At 39.3% G+C, this 20,691-nt stretch overlaps 2 protein-coding genes across 4 annotated transcripts in view; both read left to right on the top strand.

Annotated features, from left to right (window-relative positions):
• The first annotated feature begins 23 nt into the window (after positions 1-23).
• phkg2 (phosphorylase kinase, gamma 2 (testis)) lies at positions 24-10,300 on the top strand. Its single transcript, XM_061967579.1, has 10 exons — positions 24-247; positions 465-576; positions 2,896-3,071; positions 3,148-3,202; positions 4,382-4,447; positions 4,530-4,693; positions 6,141-6,231; positions 6,336-6,489; positions 9,712-9,837; positions 9,915-10,300. Exons 2-10 carry the CDS (start codon positions 482-484, stop codon positions 10,158-10,160), a joined length of 1,173 nt encoding a protein of 390 aa, XP_061823563.1. The 5' UTR covers positions 24-247; positions 465-481; the 3' UTR covers positions 10,161-10,300.
• Positions 10,301-13,358: 3,058 nt separating this feature from the next.
• The window catches only part of LOC133610871 (tubby protein homolog), a 31,374-nt gene continuing 24,041 nt past the window's right edge, over positions 13,359-20,691 (top strand). For 2 of the 3 annotated variants that reach the window (XM_061967582.1, XM_061967580.1), the window contains exon 1: positions 13,590-13,755. In XM_061967582.1, the coding sequence (XP_061823566.1) occupies positions 13,714-13,755 (42 nt within the window). In that variant the 5' untranslated portion in view covers positions 13,590-13,713. The other variant, XM_061967581.2, reaches the window with a different exon arrangement.

Here is a 20,691-nt window from a genome sequence, read left to right as displayed (position 1 = left end):
GCACTCCCGCCACATGGGGGCGATAGTGATGAAATTGGCAACAACACACTAGATCAGTTGTGAGGAATGAGGACTAAATGTTATCACTTTGAAAATGTTGTTATTTTAGCTAACTCGCTTTAGTACATTTCCCTCCGACGCGGGTCTTGACTTTAAAATAGCGTCTCGGCACTGACTTTGTTCCATCACACTGCTGCACCTTGCTGGCGGGCTGCCTGCCTCTTTCACGCCGCTTGTTGACGTTGAGGTGAGTATCTTCATGCACGGTCAGTGAACTGCCATGCAAGGGCACCGCTAGCAAACCGTCCCGATGGGCGAAGGGCGCATTTTACTAACAAGAAAGCGATCACAAAATGTCTTCCTGAACAGCAAAGCGAAAAGACACTACTTCCCTATCCCTTGATTGCGGTTCCTGGTGGTGTCCATGTTGTCTTTTAGTGACTAGAACCTGTTGTGCTATACAGAGTCCCAGTCCCTCAGCATGACCAAAGACATCGTGCTTGGAGATGAATTACCCGACTGGGTGGGCGCTAAAGAGTTTTACCAGAAGTATGACCCCAAAGAGGTGATTGGCAGGTGAGTCCGGCCATCAGAAAAGAACATACACTAACGAGACAGGCTTGCTTTGTGGACGACCACAATGCATCCGGTGGGGCATAGTCCAATGTTGTTTATGTTGACATCAAAGCAAGCAGGTTCCAAAATTGATACATCTTAAACATTTTATGACAGTGGGAACCAGGGGTGTCACCTCAAATTCTGGGCCCCCATACATAAAACTCCCAGTCTAAACGCTAAACCCAACGTTGCCGTAAACCAGTGACGTGCGGTGAGGTTCATGACTGGTGAGGCACTGACTTCATCACAGTCAGATTTACAAACATATGAACCCTAAAGAGTATCTTATTCACCATTTGATTGGCAGCAGTTAACGGGTTATGTTTAAAAGCTCATACCAGCATTCTTCCCTGCTTGGCACTCAGCATCAAGGGTCGGAATTGGGGGTTAAATCACCAAAAGTGATTCCCGGGCACGGCGCCGCTGCTGCCCACTGCTCCCCTCACCTCCCAGGGGGTGATCAAGGGGATGGGTCAAATGCAGAGGACACATTTCACCACACCTAGTGTGTGTGTGACAATCATTGGTACTTTAACTTAACTTTAACTTTACACATACAAACTGTAGCACACAAAAAAGCACATTTAATTAAAAAAACATTATTATGGTCTTATCTTTACTTATAAGTGCGGGAACAGTGGTGTTCGTGTTGGAGGAGTTGTGAATGAATGAAATATGAAATCCGTACTGCAGTCTGCAGGTGTACCTAATGTTGTGTCCCTGCAGTCGTTCACGGCTCCTCCGGCGCGAGCATTGTTGTTTTTGCACTTTTTGGCTTCTTGTTAAGTTTTTTTTGGGTGGATTCGGTCTTGCACGTGGAGGGTTTGGGTGTGGCGCTCCCGTCGGGGGGTGCATTAACCGGCACCAGGAGGCGAGATTACTGCGAGCATCAGCCAGTGCGTCTTCGCAGCAGTTTTATGATTGCTCAGCACAAGAAATACATTACACACATACAGTTGTTGACAAAATACACTGTACATTAAATACCTCAGCTAACTAAACTATGGAAATGTATAATATAATTCATATAGCAATACGGTCTCACTGCACAGCAGGCCAGCAGTTAGCCGAGTCATTGCGCAATCCATGTTGAGGCACTGAGTGACGTGCCTCAATTGGCTGCTGATCACCGCCCGTCTCTTCTCAGTATTTGAACGGCAAATGTGAAAATTCAGCGATTTTGAATAAAAATAATCTAAAACTGGTGAAGTTAAATGGATAATAACTTTATAGTATAATCACTGAATACATATAACAATTTAATAAAATTTTTTTCTTTCCATGATGGCAGGTGAGGCCCTGCCGCACGTCACTGCCGTAAACAGACACTTACTTGGTACTGTGCATCCGAAAAGTATTCACAGTGCTTTACTTTTCCTGCATTTTGTTACACTACAGCCTTATTCCAAAATTGAATACATTCATTTTTGTCCTCAAAATTCTACACAAAATACCCTATTAAATAACCATGTGGATAAACCATACTTGCCAACCCTCCCGATTTTCCCGGGAGCGTCCCGAATTTCAGTGCTCCTCCCGAAAATCTCCCGGGGCAACCATTCTCACGAATTTCTCCCGATTTCCACCCGGACAACAATATTGGGGGCGGGCTGGTCCATGTCAGGCAGGATGCTGCTGAACGTGTCGCTGCCGCAGCCCGCCACAGCCTCCTCCAAGCCGGCTGCGGACTCCGACTCTCCGCCATCGGCTCCGAGGTAGGCGAGCCGCCCCGCACCGGGGCGCTCAGTCGCTCGGGGTCCATGCTGGTCGCTCGCTCGTCCCGCGCTGGACCCAATGGAGTATTGTTGGCGCCTTGTGGATGGTTATTTATTGGCAGAATAGAGGACCTTCGGACTTTTATTTATGTTTAGGTACGGATTACAATGCATTAAAAAAATACATTTGTCATGTCCTTCATAATGATTGTGAACAATAGGCAAAATTCCAACAAAAGTGGAGTTCCCCTTCAAAGATGAGCTTTGATGACGTTAAGTTTGCTTGAAATCAAATTAAGAATGTCTAAGATTACCTACACCCTCTATCTAAAATGCTTATATATTTAAATGGCAAGAAAAAAAATCTAACTTTACTTGTACTTTTGACCGCTGTACAAAATCCCTACTTCGATGCCCCTGGTGGGAACTCTTCTCTCTGGAATGACCATTGTGGGATTATCATTGTGGCCACATGGGGCGCTATAGAGCCAAAATAATATGTATGGAAGAATTCAACGTGTGCTTTAATCCTAAAACAATCCTCCATGTTGGATGATGTCAGGGGTGTGAGCAGCGTGGTGCGGAGATGCGTGCACAGACACACGGGTCAGGAGCTGGCTGTCAAGATCATCGAGATCACGGCAGAGAAGATGACCATCCAGCAGCTGGAGGAGGTGAAGACGTCCACGCTGAAGGAGATCCAAGTCCTCAACATGGTGAAGGGCCACTCCTCAATCAGTAGGTCCACGACACGCTTACTTTGTGAAACATGTAAGACAACCTAATAATGAAACCCTTTTATTCTCTCAATTAGTTACTCTTATTGATTCCTACGAGTCTGCAACCTTCATCTTCCTGGTGTTTGACCTGTGAGTAGTAAGATCTACATGAATAGAAGACAGAACAAAAAAAAGTTATTTACAAGTCGAGCGGTCTTATATTCTGCGGGTAGAGATACATGCAAACAAGCAGGTGGCACCAAATCTCGGCCAATTAATCTGAGCTTTTCTTCCAGTCATTCACACACTCCCAGGAGAAAAAAAGTGCCACGGAGGTGTTGTCCGCAAGTTATTAAACAACAGAGGAGCAGTAATGGCCAAATTTTAAGATAACGGTGATCAATTAAGCAGAGTCATAAAAGTAAAACACATGACACTTCATTAGGTACACCTGCATCGAATGGGATCCGATTCGAAAGTTGCATTACTAATTCTTGCTTTACAAACATAATAATGCTCTGTATTGATGAATACTGTCCCAACTCGTGTTTGTGTTAATAAATATTTACTTTTTAATAACATGTCATTTTCTATTAAACATTTAACACTGAGCTGATAATGACAACAGTGCTGTCCAGTTGTTATAGCATGATATCTTACACTTCTGAGTATCATTTGCAACTATTATATAGTAGACTTTACATGCAGTTGCAATTCCAAGACATTAGATGGTAGTAGACTACAGTGTGAACATGCCAGTCTTGTCTTTTGTTGAGCCCTAAAAAGTGTTTGTACTGTAAGTATTGTACTTTCTACACACTTGCTATTTGATTGTAGCGTGCATCTTAGTTGCAGTTTTTATTACTAAATTTGGAGGTGTTGCAATCGCCATGTAAAATTGCTAATGCTAATCAGTAGCATGTCTATGGCATATCCAATGTAAATTAGTATCGAGCTAGCACATTTTAAAAAGTGGAGCAGTACTGTTCTTTCAAGCACTCCCTATCAGGCATGCTTGCTTTGTTTGCATGGAAGACTGCAATATTACCTATAGGTAGTCCGGCTTGGTCCGCGATGAGTACTTGTTTCCCCGCTAAGTGCTTGAGCCGGTGCAGAGTCTGCAACCGGACGTGACCTCACATGCAACCAATGTATCAAAATATGCTACCGTTTGATTTTACGTGAATCAGCACCCGGTTGTACAGACGGAATTTGGTCGTAAAAATACCGAATTCGGTACCCATCCCTATGCAGGTGTAGCTAATCAGCGTCTATTGCTTGCATATTTGTATGTACAGTATATGATTACATTGTGTATTTTCTTTCCAGCATGAGGCGAGGGGAGCTGTTTGACTACCTCACAGAAAAAGTTACACTCAGCGAGAAAGAAACAAGGCACGTGTCTGCAAATTCAAAGTACCGTTACAAAGAAATGGCGGTCCATAATGTATAATATGCCTATGTTACATGACGCCAGGAGCATGATGCGAGCTCTTCTAGAAGCAGTACGGTACCTTCACTCTCTCCACATCATCCACCGTGACCTGAAACCTGAGAACATTCTGCTGGACGACCAGGGACACATCAAACTGTCCGACTTTGGGTTCTCTGTGCAGCTGCAGCCTGGGGAGAAATTACGAGGTACAAGGAGTGAAAGTAAAGGCCTTTTACACTAAGAAAGAAAAAAAAGTTTGCTATGTAAAAAATAAATAAATAAATAAATTACAAAATAATTAAATTAAAAACAAATTTCAAATGTAATAATTCAAATTGTATTCAAAATTAAATAGCAGATTTAAAAACTTTAAAACAACAAAGCAGTCCATCACCTGTTTTAATTGATTTTGACCGCAAATAACCCAAAATGCAGTAATTGACTAGTAAATATTAATGTATTTAAATTGTAGTCTAAATAACTTTGTAAAAAGTAATCCAATCACTTTTATTGTTTTTGACCGTCAAACAAAACACTGACAGCATGTATTACCCTGTATCAGCCTATGAGTTCAAACCCCGGCCGAGTCATACCAAAGGCTATAAAAATGGGACCCATTACCTCCCTGCTTGACACTCGGCATCAAGGGTTGGAATTGGGGGTTAAATCACCAAAAATGATTCCCGGGCGCGGCATCGCTGCTGCCCACTGCTCCCCTCACCTCCCAGGGGGTGATCAAGGGTGATGGGTCAAATGCAGAGGACACATTATATTGTGTGTGACAATCATTAGTACTTTAAATATCCAAAGTGCCCACAGCTTGTTTAGTTTTTTAAAAAAGTACAATGAAACAAGAAACCGCAAAAATGAGGGTAAAAAACAAAACAAAAATTGCGTTATCAGGAAAAGTTTAAAATAAGAAAAATAACGTCAAAACATTTAGTCATCTATAACACAAAGCTGATATGCAGGCTGTTTTTCCTTTAAATATGTGATATATTTATCTTTGAAATGTGTGTTTACCTTTTTACAATATAAAACATTCCAGAGTCCTTTGATATCAGTTAATTTTTTTTCATATCAACGTTGTCCAAAGTGCTCTCAGACCATTTTTACCCGCGGCACAATATTTAAAAGCACAACGAAACAAGAAACTGCAAAAATGAGGACAAAAAGGCACTATTTTAATTTTAGAATATTGATATTAATATGTACTCTTATATATCAAAACAAATAACCCAAAGCTGACGAGCAGGAGTTTTTTTTGAGGGGGATTGTATTTTTGTCTTTTTAAATAATGAAAATATCAGTGTCCTTTTTTAAAATTTTATAACAGTATAGTGTCCTGAAGTGCACAAAGCTTGTTTTTGTCTGCCAGCTGCACATTTTTAAAAGTACAATGAAACAAAAAAAGTTACAATTATTTTTAAAAAGAGCAAAAAGGTGTTAAAATATTAATACTAATAACATTTATATTAAAACACTTAGTCATTTATAACAAAAAGCTGACATGCAGTTTTTCCTTTAAACATGAATATATATTTTTTTAATAGTGTTTTTGCTCTTTTACAATCATAAAATTACCATAGTGTCCTTTGCTTTTACAGTACACACACAGTCATTGTTGCTTTTGTTGGTTCTTGTCGTGATCAGAGCTTTGTGGAACACCGGGTTATTTGGCCCCCGAAATACTCAAGTGCTCCATGGACGAAATGCACCTGGGCTACGGAAAAGAAGTTGATTTGTAAGTCTTCCATTTGGTTTTTCTAAATATCTTCCCCAAGGAAGTTCGGGTGTGTTTGTGTGGCTTTGTGCATTTCCTGTCCACAGTTTGTGTTTCGCACACAGGTGGGCATGTGGCGTGATCCTTTTTACCTTACTGGCTGGCTCGCCGCCTTTCTGGCACCGCAAACAGATGCTGATGCTGAGGATGATCACGGAGGGAAGATACAAGTTCAGCTCGCCCGAGTGGGACGACCGCTCTGACACTGTGAAGGATCTGGTAAGCACGGGCCATTTTCTGTGCTTCGTCCTTACATAGTAGTTAGTACACGCCCCTCGGACTAGGTACATTCTGTCGAGATGAGCGGTTGTTGACATAATTAAACCAATGTTTGTGAGAGAAGGAAATTGACAACAATAAAACTTTTTCAAGCCTTTCCTTTAAATAAAACAGTTTTATTATCAACAGTAACAGTGGTTAACTTCATTTTACTCTTAAGTCACATTTAAAAATGTTCAAAGGGGACCGGTGAGGAATTTAGCTTTTTCTGAGTTATAAATGTTGTTATAAAGTTGGATGCTCATGTTACTCGTGGCGTGAGCCTGCACACATTTTTTAAGGGCTCTGTTCGCGGGGTTTTGCAATCGAACTACATTGTGACGTCACCGCGAGGCAGACGTATTTATTCAAACATTACAATGCATCCAGAAAGTATTTACAGCGCTTCACTTTTTCCACATTTTGTTGTGTTACAGCTTTTCCAAAATGGAATACATTCATTTTTGTCCTTCAAATTCTACACACAATACCCCATAGTGACAAAGTGTTGAGGTTTTTTTGTTAAAAATTAGCTAATTTATTAGAAAGAAAGAAAAATCTCATGTATATACTGTAAGTTTCCACAGCCTTTAATCAATACTTTGTTGATGCACCTTTGGCAGAAATTACAGCCTCAAGTCTTTTTGAATATGATGCAACAAGCTTGGCACACCTATCTTTGGGCAGTTTCACCCATTCTTCTTTGCAACACCTCGCAAGCTCCATCAGGTGGGATGGAGAGTGTTGGTTTTCATCCAGGGATGTCTCTGTACATTACTGCATTCATCTTTCCTGCTATCCTGACTAGACTATTCCTCCTGCTGAAAAACATCCCCGCAGCATGATGCTGCCACCACTATGCTTTACTGTAGGGATGGTATTGGCCTGGTGACGAGCGGGGCCTGGTTTCCTCCAAACATGACACCTGACATTCACGCCATAGAGTTAAATCTTTGTCTCATCAGACCAGATAATATTGTTTGTCATGGTCTGAGAGTCTTTCAGGTGCATTTTGGCAAACTCCAGGTGGGTAGCCATGTGCTTTCTACTACAAAATGGCTTCTGTCTGGCCACTCTACCATACACAGTGGTTGGTGGATTGCTGCAGAGATGGTTGTCCTTCTGGAAGGTTCTCCTCTCTCCAAAGAGGAATGCTGTCGCTCTGACTGAGTGACCATCGGGTTTTTGGTCACCTCCCTGACTAGACTAGGATGAATGCAGCAATGTACAGAGACTTCCTGGATGAACACCAATGCTTCCCATACAATTTGAGATGCTGCAGTGAGGAGTAAGTGAAACTGCCCAAAGATAGGGATTGTATTCAAAAAGACTTGAGGCTGTAATTGCTGCCAAAAATGCATCAACAAAGTATTGAGCAAAGGCTGTCAATACTTATATGTACATATTATTTTTAATACATTTTGCTTTTTTGTTTAAAAAAATACATTTTCACAGTGTCATTATAGGGTATTGTCTGTAGAATTGTAAGAACAAAAATGAATATATTCCATTTTGGAATTAGGCTGTAACATAAAGTGTGGAAAAAAGTGAAGCGCTGTGAATACTTTCCGGATGCACTGTAAGTCAAGCGCTTAGGCTACGAGGAAACACAAAAAAGAGGTAAGATTAAGTATTATTTTCATATGTTCGTGGCATATACATCATACCTCTGATGTGTGATATGCTGGTAAAAGCAGGTGTTTTTATGCAAAGTCTGAATAGACCGGACGGCGCGTGTACCTAATGGTTTGTCCGGGTGAATCTACTGTATTTTTCGGGCTATAAGCTGCGTTCACTAAATTTTAAAAGAAACATTTTTTGTTTTCATAAATTAGCCGCACCGTACTATAAGCCGTAGTACGTTGTGAAATGGGATATTTACATCCATCCATCTTCTTCCGCTTATCCGAGGTCGGGTCGCGGGGGCAGCAGCCTAAGCAGGGAAGCCCAAACTTCCCTCTCCCCAGCCACTTCGTCCAGCTCTTCCCGGGGGATCCCGAGGCGTTCCCAGGCCAGCCCCGAGACATAGTCTTCCCAACGTGTTCTGGGTCTTCCCCTTGGCCTCCTACCGGTCGGACGTGCCCTAAACACCTCCCTAGGGAGGCGTTCAGGTGGCATCCTGACCAGACCAGAGATATTTACATAGAAAGTTTAAAATGTTTTAAATGGTTAAGTTAAGTTTTAAATATTTATATACATGCCTTAATTGTTTCCAAACGGTGGCTGTAACACGGCAGTAAAATAACTGATCAAACAAAACGGAAAAGTAATTTGTCTTTTTTCATCCTTTATGAGATGAATAAGATTTCTCTTTTTTTTTTAATACGGTTAAATATGTTTATCAGGATTCTTCTTCCTTGTGCTTTGTAAACACTTAACGTTTGAGCATTTTCTCAAAGCGGATCATATTAGTACATTGTTTGATTTCTTTGCTTAACTCATTCAATAATTTAGCCGTGGGAAAGCTTGGGGAAAAAAATGTAGAAAAAATACGATATATAATGTTTACGAAGTTTATTTTCGACCGTGTCAAGATAAATATTTAAACAGTGTACATTTTCAAAAGATAACTTATGATACTTTAGGAGAGGGTGGGGTGTGGTTTCATTTGCAATCTGGGAACGCCTCCAGAATCAAAGATCTCGCAGACAGAAAAGGGGTTATAAAAGTAAACAACATTTATACTAAAGCATATCCAATACATATTATCTCCACCACAAGAAGGTGTTTTAGATTCAGATTAAAATTCCCTTTAACATTCTTGGCTGGTGTTTGACTCATTCTACTTCAGTATGGTGCAGACTAGCAGTGACTCGCTCCAATTGCTTCACCAAGTTAGCAACACGCTTGGTCATGTTTTTAATTATTTTATTAAAATATCATCATCCACTTTTTCTCAGCACTGTCCTTCACACTCACTTTCTTCCTTTCCATGCTTGGAAAAGCAAGTCATGTCCATCGCTAGCTATAAGCTAATGCTAGCAAGTAAGACCAGATGTTTTGGTCGGATCTTACGTGGATCACTGTGACATTTGTTACACCAACTAATGGCAGAGATGCTTGCAACTTAAATTTAAAGAAAAGCATAAGACAGCTTTTATCTCAAAACACTCTTAAGTTTGGGCATTCTTAAGTTGAGGTGCAATTGTACTTACTTGGTGTTTGGATGCTTGTGATGTTCAGATCTCCAGGCTGATGGTAGTCGATCCCGCTGTGCGTCTCAGTGCAGAGCAAGCCTTAGCACATCCTTTCTTCAGGCAATACCAGAAGGACCAGGTGCGACTTTTCAGCCCTAGAAAGACATTCAAGGTGAGAAGTGTGGTTTAGATAAGGTCAGAGCGAAGCAGCGTAAAAATGTAACACAATCTGATGTTGTCCTTTCGCAGGTGTTGATTGTCACCGTGATGGCTTGCATCAGGATGTACAGTCGCTACCGCAGGGCTCGACCTCTGACCCGAGACGTCTTGGCCAGAGACCCATACTCCCTCCGCGGCGTCCGCAAGCTCATCGACGGCTGCGCCTTCCGCATTTACGGCCACTGGGTGAAGAAAGGGGAGCAGCAGAACCGAGCGGCGCTCTTTCAGAACACGGCGAAGATCATGCTGCTGGACCTGGAGGACTTTGAAACATAAGCCTCATCCCTGTTCCAATGTGTTTTAATTGGTGCTGTGTTTCATTTTAAGAAGAGTTCAGGAATGGATGCCTTGCTGTATGCTGTCTTTGAAAAAGAGCATGCACATCTTAACATGAATAAATCCTGTTTTCAACTCTTCATGTCACGTTTGCATTTCAGGTCATGTTGTATTGCATTTGTTTGTCTGGGATCATTTTATTAACAAAGCACTTGGAATAATTGACATATTCTCAAAAAAATATTTTGTTCTAGTTGTATGAGTCTGTATTGGAGGACTAAACGTGTGACATATTTAACTGCATTGTTGTAGTTGCATGTTTATGGGGATGAATCTCCATATTTCTTGAATACAAAACCAACTTGTTTGTGTATTTCCTGTGAACTTATTCCATTTTCACAATATTCTCAGCAGAAAATAAGGTTTTATTGATGGTAATAAACGTGCATTTATGTTTGAGTTATTTATATGTGTCATATTTTGGAAGTGAAAGTTAAAATTTGCTTCAAACGCTTTCTTAACTTTTACCTACAGCTAAGATTTGGTACAATCCGGACATTCGTTGTTAATTTGTTCCGGACATGACCACGATAAATGAATTTCCGCAAAGTAGGAATCCATCCATCCATTTTCTTCCGCTTATCTGAGGTCGGGTCGCGGGGGCAGCAGCCTAATCAGAGAAGCCCAAACTTCCCTCTCCCCAGCCACTTCGTCCAGCTCCTCCCGGGGGTTCCCGGGGCGTTCCCAGGCCAGCCGGGAGACACAGTCTTCCCAAGCAAGCAATCAATCAATCAATCAATGTTTATTTATATAGCCCTATATCACAAGTGTCTCAAAGGGCTGCACAAGCCACAACGACATCCTCGGTACAGAGCCCACATAAGGGCAAGGAAAAACTCACCCCAGTGGGACGTCGATGTGAATGACTATGAGAAACCTTGGAGAGGACCGCATATGTGGGTAACCCCCCCACCCCCCTCTAGGGGAAGATGTGTGAAAATGGAAAAAAAAAATATATATATATATATACACACACACACACACACACACACACACACATGTATATATATATATACACACATATATACACATGTGTGTGGGTGTATATATATATATGTATGTATATATATATATATATATATATATATATATATATATATATATATATATATATATATATATATATGTATGTGTGGGAAAAAATCACAAGACTATTTCATCTCTACAGGCCTGTTTCATGAGGGGGGGTACCCTCAATCGTCAGGAGATTTTAATGGGAGCATTCGCATACCATGGTTTATATAGGGCACAGAGTGGGTGGGTACAGGCTGGCCTAGGGGCGTGGTGATTGGCTCATGTGTTACCTAGGAGGTGTTTCCGTCTATGGCGGCATGCTGTTACAATTTCGCTGCGCTTGTTGAGGGATGACAGGTCTGGACGGTAAATAATAAACAGTTTCTCTTTCAAGCATAGGTTGCATCTTTTATTACCACTATTGTAAGGTGTGCTGGATGCAAGAATTTGCCATGTTATTGAATATTCAACATTATTGTCTTTGAGGTCCCAAATGTGTTTGCTGAGTTCTGTGGTATTTCGCAGGTTTTTGTTCCTGAAAGAAGCCTTGTGATTGTTCCATCTGGTTTTGAATTCTCCCTCGGTTAATCCTACATATGTGTCGGATGTGTTAATGTCCTTGCGTATTACCTTAGATTGGTAGACAACTGATGTTTGTAAGCACCCCCTGTTGAGAGGGCAATCAGGTTTCTTTCGACAATTACATCCTTTGTTGGTTTTGGAGTCGTTCTGTCTGAGGGCCGACGGCTCATTTGCAATTGTTTTGTTGTGGTTTGAGATGATTTGTCGTATATTGTTCATGCAGCTGTAGCTCAATTTAATGTTGTTCTTGTTGAATACTTTTCTTAGGATGTTGTCTTTGGGAAAGTGTTTGTCAATCAGATTGAGGAATTTGTGTCCAATGTTCGTTGAGACGTTTTTGCTGTATGGGGGGTTGTACCAGATGATGTCGTTCCATTTTCTGTTCTTTTTTGGCTGGTTTCCTGGCGTGGGTTCATAGGTGAGGGTGAAATTGTATCCGCTTTCATCAAGGGCTTTTTGGTACGGGGGGGTTGCTTGGTCAAATTCAGCTTTGCTAGATGACAGCATCGATAGCCTTTTATTGATTCATTGATATATATATATATATATATATAGATATATATATATATATATATATATATATATATATATATATATATATATATATATAGATATATATACACATGCATACATACATATATATATATATATATATATATATATATATATATATATATATATATATATATATATATATATATATATATATATATATATATATATACACACACACACACATATATAGACATACGTAAATTTACATATATATGTGTATATAGATATATAGATATATATGTGTATATACATGTATATATATATATATATATTCACTATATATATATATATATATATATACACAGTATACACAGTATATGTATCTTAAAGCTGTCAAATTTTTTTGGGAATCAGATTACTGGTAATCATAATTTATCAATCATAGGTAATTAATCACATGCAGAATAAAAATTTGCTTAAGAAAAGACATATTTGTACACAAATGCAATTTTATTGTCAGATTGTCACCAAGGAACATTTTCAAACGTTCTACTTGAACGCATGTCATATTTTTGCACACAACTTGGTAAAAGTTTTATCTTAAGTTCTTTCAGGCTGTATTTTGGAGTGAAATTTTCCAGCGAGCACACCAGTCTGAATCTCCTCACTCATCTTTGCACTGACGTATGCATTGATCTGATCACTGATCGTATAGCGGTTAAAGTAAAAGAGCTTGTACGGTTAAAATAAATTGCATGATTAATTCAAGTGTGTACTTGACTAATGTGATAATTGTTTGTGAATAATCACATGAGTTAATTTTGACATATATTTGACAAATATGTACAACCAACAATAACAATGTTGGTTAAATTTAGATTTTTTTGTATTTTAATGAACCTTTCGTCATTGTGGCTGCTGTTGCTGCTGAGTGGCTGTCACCATGGCAACGAGATAACAACGTCTCTACAGGATCCATCCACTCAAGAGGTGTGTGTGTGTGTGTGTGTGCTTACCTCTGGGATGTTTTGGGACATTATTATAACATGTCGGCAGAGAGGCGGCAAGCATGGCCGTACGACATTATTATTCTGAGGAGTTAGAAGGACAAGATGGAGATTGTCCACTTCCTGTCCTTTTTGAACATATGTAAGACTGGTAGACGGCTAAGTGGCCTTTCTTACTTGTCCGCTCCGGCTGAGCCGTCCAGTGCTGTTTAAGAACATTATCCCCTTTTAATCCCCTTCGCCTTCTGCTCCATGCAGGTGAGCAGACAGTCGGATGGAGCAGGGTGCCGCCATCACACACCCGCTCCCATTTTATAGCTGCTTTCACCGCTTTTTTTTTTACACTTTTTTAAGGCTGGACTTCATCTTTTCCCTGAACCATCTTGCTAATCACCATGGAGGACTCCAGCATAAGGCAGCAGAAGTTGGACAATCAGGTAAAAAAAACAAAAAACTTGAAAAAATGGCATGTTATTGTGTATTAATTAGGATTAGAGTGTGATCCATCAATGAGGTCACCTATGTCAAAATCAGCCGCTGTTTGGACCTTTAAAGTCAGAGGATTCCTACTAAATTGAACAATTACTAAAACACTACATTGTAATAAAATAACATGCAATGTTCAATTCCTCCAGGATTTGTTTTGATAGCAGCAGCCTAAAATGCGACGGTCTGAAAAAGCTGACTTAAATTCAAGCAATGGTTTGAGTTGTTTTTTCCCCAAAAAGGTTGAGTCAACTTGTGATTTTGTTATCAACAATTTACATGAAAAAAGAGGATTTTAACAAAGATGTTTGATGTTTTACTCGCTGGACACTGGATTGCAGTAAAAGCACATACTTCGAGCTCGTTGTCAAATTATTGGGTACTGTACTGTTTTGATCATTCTTACTACCGTATTTTTCGGAGTATAAGTCGCTCTGGAGTATGAGTCGCACCAGCCGAAAATGCATAATAAAGAAGGAAAAAAAACATAAATAAGTCGCACTGGAGTATAAGTCGCATTTTTGGGGGAAATTTATTTGATAAAACCCAACACCAAGAATAGACATTTGAAATGCAATTTAAAATGAATAAAGAATAGTGAACAACAGGCTGAATAAGTGTACGTTATATGAGGCATAAATAACCAACTGAGAACGTGCCTGGTATGTTGACCTAACATATTATGGTAAGAGTCATTCAAATAACTATAACATATAGAACATGCTATACGTTTACCAAACAATCTGTCACTCCTAATCGCTAAATCCCATGAAATCTTATACGTCTAGTCTCTTACGTGAATGAGCTAAATAATATTATTTGATATTTTATGGTAATGTGTTAATAACTTCACACATAAGTCGCTCCCGAGTATAAGTCGCACCCCAAACTATGAAAAAAACTGCGACTTATAGTCCGAAAAATACGGTAATAATAGTAAATAGAAAATTCCCGTGGAAAATTTGATGGGCCTGCAATCTGTGCCCTGGACCTCTGGCCGGGGGTTGTCGGAAGCCGCCGTACTTAGAAAATGGTGCAGAGTGTCTGAATCCGTGAGTTTTAGGTGTAACTGTGCAAAATGTTCCACAGAGCTAGCCTAAAACAGTAGCATATTTACATAAAAATGCTAACAATTAGCATGTGTGCTAAAAATAGCATGTTTCATATACCAAGTTATACCACTCAAAAGGTGTATGACTGCGGAAAATAGAAAGAAAGAAAAAAAGTAAAATTAAATGAAAAAGTTAGCATGCTTAAGTTAGCTTGCTAGCAAGCTATCATTTGCATGCTAACAGTTAACAAGTCTCACGTACCAAATTATATGACTCTGGGTTAAACGGTTGCAAAACTTGCTCAAAAAGTTAGCATTCTACTTTTAGCATGCTAGCAAGCTCACGTTTGCATGCTATCAGTTAGCATGTGCCACATACCAAGTTATATGACTGTAAGGTGTATGGCTGTCTTTTAGATTTCCGCCATCGGCGCGAACGAGACCTTGCCGACGGTATAACATATGTGGGTGTTCGTTGGCCGGTTTGATTGATTGATTGATTGAGACTTTTATTAGTAGATTGCACAGTACAGTACATATTCCGTACAATTGACCACAAAATGGTAACACCTGAATAAGTTTTTCAACTTGTTAAAGTCGGGGTCTACGTTAATCAATTCATGGTATAAATATATACTATCATAATACATAATACAGTCATCACACAAGTTAATCATCAGAGTATATACATTGCATTATTTACAATCCAAGGGGTGGGATGTGGAGGGGGTTGGGGCGGGGGGGTTAGGTCATACTTGCCAACCTTGAGACCTCCGATTTCGGGAGGTGAGGAGTATATTTACAGCTAGAATTCACCAAGTCAAGTATTTCTTATATATATATATATATATATATATATATATATATATATATATATATATATATATAGCTAGAATTGACTGAAAGTCAAGTATTTCTTATATATATATATATATATATATATATAAGAAATACTTGACTTTCAGTCAATTCTAGCTATATATATATATATATATATATATATATATATATATATATATATATATATATATATATACAAAAAAAAGAGAAATAGTTGAATTTTAGTGTTCATTTATGTACACATACACACACACACGACACTCATCTACTCATTGTTGAGTTAAGGGTTGAATTGTCCATCCTTGTTCTATTCTCTGTCACTATTTTTCTAACCATGGTGAACACCCTCCCTGATGATGCATTCTGCTTAGTCTCCTTGTTGTGTGCGCAGTTGTGCACTGCACTCTCTAAAAGCCGTATATGTTATTGTCACATATGCATGTACAGTAGATGGCAGTATTGTCCTGTTTAAGAGTGTCACAACATTGCTGTTTACGGCAGACGAACTGCTTTACGGTAGACGAAAACGTGACTGCTGTTGTTGTGTGTTGTTGCCGCGCTGGGAGGACGTTAATGAAACTGCCTCACAATAAACCCACATAAGAAACCAAGAACTCGCCCTCGATCATTCTACAGTTATAAAGTGAGTGGGCAGGCATGCTGTTTATATTGTGGGAAAGCGGACGTGAAAACAGGCTGTCGACACGTCACTCAGGTCTGCCTGAATTTCGGGAGATTTTCGGGAGAAAATTTGTCTCGGGAGGTTTTCGGGAGAGGCACTGAATTTCGGGAGTCTCCCGGAAAATCCGGGAGGGTTGGCAAGTATGGGTTAGGTTTGGTTAATATCAGCACTTCAGTCATCAACAATTATATCATCTGAGAAATGGACATTGCAACAGTGTAAGTCTGACTTGGTAGGATATGTACAGCGAGCAGTGAACATAGTGAGCTCAGAAAGCATAAGAACAAGTATATACATTTGATTAATTGCAATCAGGGGAGGTGGGATGTGGTGGGGGGAGGGTGTTAATCTAGGGTTGTAGTTGCCTGGAGGTGTTCTTTTAGTACGGTTTTGAAGGAGGGTAGAGATGCACTTTCTTTTACACCTGGTGCGTCTCGTAGTGGACGTAAGAGAAACGTGCGGAACTATAATAAAAAGATGAATAATGTTATATAATAAGTATGAGCAATAATAATAATAATATGGGCTGCTTGCACTGCAAGCGCCCATTCCCATGCAGCAGGCCCATAATTACCAGTAGTTATAATTAATAGAATGAAAGACAACCAAAGAACTACTTATTGTGCGTTGTCTGCTCACAAGTTGCAGACATTGTCTGTGTACGTTTCACGCTTGAAAAGTGTGTGTCCATCTTAAACATTAATTTATGTTCCAACACATTTACCCCTGCACGTTAAGAGCATTTGAGAGTGATCTATAGCGCTATTTTTGATGCAAAATAAGAGATGATGAGAGATTATTATTATCACACTTCAACATCTCTAATATGTAAATGCTGCCTCAGAATTGCAAATTAAAATATGTTCTTAATTGTTTTACCCTGGATAAATAGAGCTTAAATAAATACATGAATACATGTAAACAAGGAAGTGAATGTTTATATACTACATTACCCAGAAGGCTAAGCGCTGTATAGACAGGAACCTGAAGTAGGTCTAAGGTAAGTATCCTGCTTAGAACTGTTTCTAATGTTTGGCTTTAGCGTCATGAGATGTACTAATTATTAGTAAACATCACTGGTGCAAGAGTTTTGTATCAAACAATCAGCATTTGGTTATTTGCAAATCATATTGAGTTTTCATGGTTGTGTTGTCATACTTGATGTTTCTTTTCAACCTTAGGTTGCAAAATGCTCTTGTGTGTTTTCGGAGTATTTATAAAAATCATGCACATTAATACGGATATTTTAATTGAACAAATTCCCACCATCCTCATTGTTTTAACTTTGAAGGTTTTAGTTCTTTATAGATTCTACTGTTAGAAACTGGCCAAATGATTAGGTATGAGTGTCAAATAATATGCCATATGTTCCGAGAACCAGCAGCCTCTGCAGTGGACGTAGAGTATTTTGCATAAGTTGCAAATGTGCATATCACCTGCAAATAGTATTGACTTTAAATCATTTGTAAACTGAACAACTTTGTTCTCGGTATTGATCCCTGTGGTATGCCGCAGGATACATTTTGTTGTGTGTTGTAGACGTGCGTTCGACTATCTTCACGTAAAGCTTCTTGTTGGTTAAATAGCTTCTTATGCAGTTCAAGACCAACCCTCTGATATATCGTTCTAACTTGTCGATTAAGATATTATGATTAATTGTGTCAAATGCTTTTTGTCAGATCCTTAAACAATGCAGCTACACACTGTCTACTGCAGTGGTTCTCAACCTTGTTGGAGGTACCGAACCCCACCAGTTTCATATGCGCATTCACCGAACCCTTCTTTCATGAAAAATAAAATGTTTTTTTTTTCAAATTCAAAACAAAGTTATATGTTTTCGGTAACACTTTAGTATGGGGAACATATTCTAAGTAACAAAGACTTAATTTAGAGTTATTTGGACACTAGGGGAACATATTCTAAGTTAGAGTTATTTGGTTAGGGTTAGAGTCAGGGTTAGAGGGTTAGGGTTATAACCCTCTAATGCCAAATAAGGCATTAATAAGTACTTAATAATGACTAGTTAAGAGCCAATATGTTACTAATTTGCATGTTAATAAGCAACTAATTAATGGTGAATATGTTCCCCATACTAAAGTGTTACCATGCTTTTTTTTACTGGTGCATAAAATGAACCGTGCATGAACATCACCTTGTTCAAAGAACAAGACCAACAGTGCATGAACTCACAACAAATTACACACCTGCAAATCAGTCAGCTGTTGCCGTATCCGTAATACGCCGATAAGGAGAAGTTTGTATTTACACGATGAGTCGGGTGTGTCTTGACCTCCGCCGAACCCCCGAGGCTGACGCACCAAACCCCTAGGGTTCCATCGAACCCAGGTTAAGAACCACTGGTCTACTGTCTGTTGCAGTGGTAATTTCCCCTGTTATTATTATTATTAATCAGTCAAAGTTTATTTATATAGCCCTTAATCACACGTGTCTCAAAGGGCTGCACAAGCCCTTCAGATCCCACATCAGGGCAATTAATGTTATGGATGTTGAGATGTTAGCCCTATGTCTGCATTGGCTGTCCCCTAAAGGTTTAATTAATTAAAAAATGTTCACAATTTGATGTTGAAACAATTTGATGATTTTAGAAAATTGTGGAAGTAAGGAAACAGGTCTACAGTTTGCAAACTGGTGTTTGACGCTAGACTTATAAATCGGTATTATGCTGATAATGGTTCTGAATCTCCTAAATAAAGATTTGTATTGTTTCCATATAAATTCTGTAACAAACAATTGGTCTTTTTCATCCATCCACCCATCCATCTTCTTCCATTTATCCAAAGTCGGGTGGCAGGGGCAGCAGCCCAAGCAGAGAAGCTAAGACTTCCCTCTCAGGTCTTTTTATTTATTCACAATTTTGATTATTTCCTCAGGAATATCGAATTGGGATTTCTGTCAATGGCACATTCAAGTTCTTAATGGACGCAGAATCACAATCTTTTCTCCCGCATTTTGTCCAATATTTACAAAGTAGTTAATGACCCCATGGTAGCGCTGGTTTTAAACCCCATTTTGTGTCCCCACCACTCTCCGCCAATCATTTATCTATAAAGCTGTAATAACTACCCCTCTGCATAACAATGTATCCTTATTAAGAATAACTTTATTCACATTATTTGTTTAGTCTGCAACAGCAGAGAAATCCCCCCCCCAAATATAATCCTTATTTAAACTATAAAAAATGTTGACCAACTTGAATCATTTGATACTGAAAAAATTTAATTCTAATTGATCAGCAAAATTAACTCGGGAGAATAATACATAAAACACTTTAACTTACAAAAGAAAAATAAATAAAACATTTGTGAACGTGAGTGTGAATGTTGTCTGTCTATCTGTGTTGGCCCTGTGATGAGGTGGCGACTTGTGCAGGGTGTACCCCGCCTACCGCCCATGTGCAGCTGGGATAGGTTACAGCACCCCCCGCGACCCCGAAAGGGACAAGCGGTATAAAATGGATGGATGGATGGATGGATTTTTTTAATTATTTAAAAAAAATCAGCAAGTCGGGATCATTGGCTACAATAAGCACGTTTGTTTCCTGAGGTCAAATGGTTGAGAAGGACTGGTACAGAGACACCTGGACCACTGTAGACACATAGGCAGATCCTTGCATTCACGTTTAACCTTGCGAGCAAACATAGAACACAGGGGTCCAAACTGTTACTGTAGGTTGTTTACTTCAGATCCAGTTAGTAGTCACTTGTCCAACGTCTTTAGTTATTACTAGTGGTGTTCCTCAAGGGTCCATTTTAAGTCCTCTCTTTTTCATCATTTGGGCTTTTCAAATTCAGTAAAAAAAAATATTGAGAGAGACTCACATTTTTGCAGAAGGTCCTTAAAAACAGTAGAGTGCTCCTGCAAAGATGACAAAATAAATAGACCAAAATAAAAATGTCCACTGTAGAGGACGCTGGTTCTCCGGAATAAACAAACTAAAACTAATAGCGAAGGGGGTACGGTACCCCGGTCCTAAGCTTTCAGGAAATGTGGCCCCCAAAACAATTTAGTTCAGGGGTGTCAAACCTATGACTTGAGGGCCGGATCAGGTTTCAGGATGAGTTTGCTAAGTATAAAAATTAACCTGAAATTTTTAAATGAAATAAACAGCTGTTCTAAATGTGTCCACCAGATGTCGAAATAGCAATTCTTTGTATCTTTGAAGATGATGCTACATATGTACAAGAATCAGTAAAGAATCTGGGTATTATCTTCGACCCAACTCTCTCGTTTGAATCACACATTAAGAGTGTTACTAAAACGGCCTTCTTTCATCTCCGTAATATCGCTAAAATT

Source organism: Nerophis lumbriciformis, linkage group LG11 (genome assembly GCF_033978685.3).
Source record: "Nerophis lumbriciformis linkage group LG11, RoL_Nlum_v2.1, whole genome shotgun sequence".
Lineage (NCBI taxonomy): Eukaryota > Metazoa > Chordata > Actinopteri > Syngnathiformes > Syngnathidae > Nerophis > Nerophis lumbriciformis.
The sequence above is the reverse complement of the archived record's forward strand: the minus strand, read 5'-3'. Positions and strand labels throughout refer to the sequence as shown.